Source organism: Conger conger, chromosome 1 (genome assembly GCF_963514075.1).
Source record: "Conger conger chromosome 1, fConCon1.1, whole genome shotgun sequence".
In the NCBI taxonomy this organism is placed as follows: Eukaryota; Metazoa; Chordata; class Actinopteri; order Anguilliformes; family Congridae; genus Conger; species Conger conger.
This window is the reverse complement of record NC_083760.1, coordinates 3,967,569-3,972,568: the sequence shown is the minus strand read 5'-3', so window position 1 is coordinate 3,972,568 and position 5,000 is coordinate 3,967,569. Positions and strand designations below refer to the sequence as shown.

The 5,000-nt window shown below is 46.3% G+C and overlaps 1 protein-coding gene across 5 annotated transcripts in view; it reads right to left on the bottom strand.

The window, feature by feature from the left end:
* The window catches only part of inpp5b (inositol polyphosphate-5-phosphatase B), a 44,564-nt gene that overhangs the window by 32,903 nt on the left and 6,661 nt on the right, over positions 1 to 5,000 (bottom strand). For 3 of the 5 annotated variants that reach the window (XM_061216147.1, XM_061216155.1, XM_061216164.1), the window contains one exon: positions 2,084 to 2,221. In XM_061216147.1, coding sequence (XP_061072131.1) covers positions 2,084 to 2,221 — 138 coding nt within the window. Of the gene's footprint in view, positions 1 to 812; positions 941 to 2,083; positions 2,222 to 5,000 lie in introns of those variants that run through there. The other 2 variants (XM_061216185.1, XM_061216178.1) reach the window with 2 other exon arrangements.

The following is a 5,000-nucleotide window of genomic DNA, read 5'->3' as shown; positions in this document are numbered from 1 at the left end:
ATAGCTTTGATTTTATACCAGTGTGTACGAGGCCTTGTTTAAGCAGGGTATCCGCACAGAAAACTAAAGCTCTGGCCAAACATACCCTGCTCTGACGAAACTGTGTGCACCGAGCAGAAACAAATCAAGTTTGCATTCCAGATTTGCAACTCAAATCCAATAAGCTAAACCACACAGAGCGAGCTAATCTTTTAAAGGGGTCTGTAATGAGCATGTCTAAATCGTTGGGACATCCTACTACTTTGAAGTTTATAATTAGATTAGAACACTTGAACGAGGGGGAATTGGCCGACAAGCGAGCATCTAACTACATAAGGAAGCTATATTTTGCCACACTCTAAAACGAATGGTTCAAACATAGTTCGTTATAATAGCCAGTATATCACCAACCGATCGAGCTAGCCAACTAGCCTGACACATTCTAGAAATTGAGCAAATAAAGTTGGCTAACGCGTCTGACGGCGTTAACTGGACAGAGATAAACAGAGTAACGTTATTCAGTGGAATAGAATTCCGAAAGCGCGATCACAGCCGTGTACTGACCGGGTTGTTGCCGTTGTAACAAAGGTTAAGATTACATTACCTAATTAATTTAGCAAATAGTAGTAACCGTGTTAGCTAGTATAGCTAACTAGCCACCTCATCAACACCGAGTTTGCAAAGGAGACAGAGCAGCCCTAATCTCCCTATCTTGCTTGCTACTTAAGAGTAGCCACTTGGCTAACGTTAGCAAGCTTGTTAAACTTTCAGCACCGAAACCTGTACGCAAGGTAACGTCAAGCGGCATGGAAAATGAAAAAGCACTACGTTACCCGTGTCCTTCATAACATTAGGCATGTCGCTATATCGTCACTCTCATTCTCAGCTTGTCTCTCGCAGGACCTGTTCCTGATCCTACTACACCAGTCTGTTTTCTTACCCTGTGCGCAATCAGACCAAAGCAATCCACCGCAGGAGCGCAATGCGTCAATTAACTTCAGCGCCGAGCTGGCACCAAGCGAAAGTACAACCGGCGTAAGGAACGGTCTTAAATAAACATTTGTATCGATTTCGTTCCACCACTTCCCATATCTATCTTTAGGTCAAAGCACTCTGTTCAGACATTACGCAAAACAAGCGATCCAAAGGTCAGTTTGTGGCACAGGCTACAATAGCCAACACCCTTTGCAGATCGCCCAAAGGATGAGCCCTAAATAAAATATATTTTGCTCTTCGAAATCGAGGGAAATAAATACTACGAGTGACACCAGATAAAGGAAGTCAAATGACGCGCAGGTGCAAGTAAAAAAGGAAAAAGAAAAGAGATTCACTGTAAGGAGTGCAGTTCACGTAATGTTTTGTCGCCGTTTCCTGGAAAAGTAGCCTCATTTCTTATAAACTGAGGCAGAAGGGCTGTAACACGCTGAAATACTGGATTGGGCACTTCCCCAGGAAGCGTGGAATTATCCAGGAGAATGTCAAAACACAGGCTGGACTGCCAAATGTCTATTAAAATGGCCACTCTGGGTACAGCACTGAATCGCTCTGCTTTTGATCACTGACTGGATAGATGAAGTGCAGACAGCGAGGACACTGCAAAGGCACGAATCAAAGCAACAGTGAGTTGGGACTGACTGCCAAAACATGTTGTCTGAGATCACTTGAACAGCCAGAAGAGGATTGTAACATACCTCTGGGGAATTTGGCAGTTGATGACGTCACGCTCGTAAGCCTAACAGAGTCATACTTCCTGGCCACTGGTCCTAGGCTGCTGATTCCTGAATAGGTATGTGTGTAGGCATTGGGACGTTGTTCCTGTTCTTTCTTTGCCGGAGTGAGTTTATGGAACCGGGTGAAATTCCGGTTTCCCAACATACAGGTATAAAACTCACTGGCTCGGAACCCTCGATGACTCATTAAAAAGGTATTCGACTGTGAATTTATCCCTGTGTCTCTCAGCGCCGCAGCCTTGGTGGAAATAGAGAGAGCCAGACAGAGAGAAAGGAGATGAAGAAATGGTGCGATAGAGGGAGAGCGAGAGAGAGAGAGACGAATAGAGAGTTCAAGAGAGAGAAACGGGCTAACGGGAAAAGCAGCCGCTTGCCTGATTTCTTCAGTTTGTAGAAGCGCGTTCCTCGCGGCGCGTTGTTCTCTCTGGAGGGGCCCCGGGAGGACTTGCGGTACTTGGAGAGCCACTGAAACTGGGAGGCCGGCACGTCACTGGGAGGCTGTGTGTACACTTCTGCAGGAGGGAACGAGACAGTGAGCATGACCGTACGCACACGGACGCACACAAACACGCAAACATACACACGTACACACACACGCACGCATGCATGTACCGTGCACATGCACACACACATTCACTCACACACAGACACATACAGCAGCACACAAACAGATACACACACAGACACACACAAACACACACACGCACGGACACACACACACACACACACACACAAACATACACACGTACATACACACAAGCATGCCTGTACGTACACATACACATTCACTAACTCGTGCACACACACACACACACACACACACACACCAGCTGAAAGCCCAGTAGGCGGTGCTATCTGTGTAACGGTTGGTCAGAAATATTCACTCTGCTCCACATCAGCAGTAGCAGAGCGAGGCGTGTCTGCAGTACCCTGGGCAGACTCTGGGTTATCCCAGGGTCAGGGGAGTAAAGAGGAAGTAGGACTGTTTATTCTGTATATTATCACTGTACCACCTTTAATAAAGATTATGACTGGCGCACTCTCATATAACACTGATATTTACAGGATAAACATGGGTTTGTGTATTCAGCGCTGTGATTTCGCTCATAAAACAACCTCAAAAAGAAAAAATGTAGGGGATAGGTCTATGATAAAACCAAAACAAGAAAAGATCAAATCACAAGAGCACAGTCTAGAAATAATGATTAAAAAAAAAAGAATAAAAGAGATTAAATGCCTCTGTGTTTCACTCCTGAAACGCCCAACGCTTTGTGCCAAAGCCGTACGCAAACCATCACAGACCGCTCTGAACCTTTCGTCCTGGCCTTTTCCGAAGCGGGAACGACATTAACAACCTGAACCCGTTCGTTCACAGGCCAGGCCCACACGGCGCTGCCAGCGCTGTAACTCCCCGTCCTTTGTCCTCTCCTGCGTGTCTCAGACACGGGCCAGACCCAGAACGATGACTGAGCCACCCTCCATTTCCTTCTCAGATCCCCTCATTAAGATGGCTGCCAGTTCTTTGCCTGGCCTCCGCGGGCACAGCAGGACAGTCGGGTCCAGGGCCTGTCTCGTGTCCGCAGCTCATTCCTGGGACAGTAACAGCGTCCTTTCTCAGAAGAGAAAAACGAGGAGTGGAGCGTCCTTTTCAGAGTGCCACAGGCTTTTATATAGCGCCTTTATCCAAAGTGCTGTACAACTTATGCCTCTCATTCACCCATTCATACACACACTCACACACCAATGATGATTGACTTGCCATGCAAGGCACCAACCTGCGCGTCAGGAGCATTTGGGGGTTAGGTGTCTTGCTCAGGGACACTTCGACACTCCCAGGGCGGAATCAAACCGGCAACCCTCCGACTGCCAGAGGACCGCTCTTACCGCCTGAGCCAATGAGACGACTGCTCTTACCGCCTGAGCCAATGAGACGACTGCTCTTACCGCCTGAGCCAATGAGACGACTGCTCTTACCGCCTGAGCCAATGAGACGACTGCTCTTACCACCTGAGCCAATGAGACGACTGCTCTTACCACCTGAGCCAATGAGACGACTGCTCTTACCGCCTGAACCAATGTTGCACCGACTTCAGCCACAGTGCTGGAGAGTGTATTTGGATTTAAACCAAATCAATCTGAATGAATATCATTGTTCATGGGTTACAGTTAAGTTCAAATGTCCTTTCCTGGTGGGACATTTTGACAAAGCAGGATTGCTGAGTTAGCTATGCGTAAAAAACCCAGAATGTCTATTTTTACTTCAGTCTATGGTCCAGATTTGGGAGTGTTCCAGGTTTTATTCAGTGTAGTTATCGAGCTAACTCAGTAATCCTGCTTTGTGGGTTTTATTCAGTGCAGTTATCCAGCTAACTCAGTAATCCTGCTTTGTGGGTTTTATTCAGTGCAGTTATCCAGCTAACTCAGTAATCCTGCTTTGTGGGTTTTATTCAGTGCAGTTATCCAGCTAACTCAGTAATCCTGCTTTGTGGGTTTTATTCAGTGCAGTTATCCAGCTAACTCAGTAATCCTGCTCTGTGGGTTTTATTCAGTGCAGTTATCCAGCTAACTCAGTAATCCTGCTCTGTGGGTTTTATTCAGTGCAGTTATCCAGCTAACTCAGTAATCCTGCTCTGTGGGTTTTATTCAGTGCAGTTATCCAGCTAACTCAGTAATCCTGCTTTGTGGAGCAGGGCCCAGATCTGTTTAGACGTAAACGTCATGCCCAGCATCATGTCCCGATGGTTCTATAACTGCTCAGGGTGATACAGCACGATGCTTTCCAACTCCCATCAGTCATAGACCATATTATTAAATGCTAAATTATATATTTATTATGAATAAATGATGAATACATCTACATGCATATTTAATGCTGAGAATGACGACAGTACAGCTGAAATTCCAATGGGACACACACACTGACACACAATCATAAACATGCGCATACACACAGACACACACATGTACATGCACACATTCTCGGACACACACTGACACACTTCTGTATCGGCACACACACATTCACACACACTTGCACATATACACATTCTTGGACACACACACAGACACACTTTTATATGGGCACATGCACACACACACACACACACACACGCATACATACACATGCACACACACACACACACACACACACGCACACACATGCACACACACGCGCACTCACACACACTTTTGGGAAGTCATAAATTCCCAGAGGGCAGAGAGAGCTGCTTCATTTGAGGCTGAAAGTGTAAGTGTCTTCTTAAAGCACTAAAAGCGGAGTTCCCCAGCTCT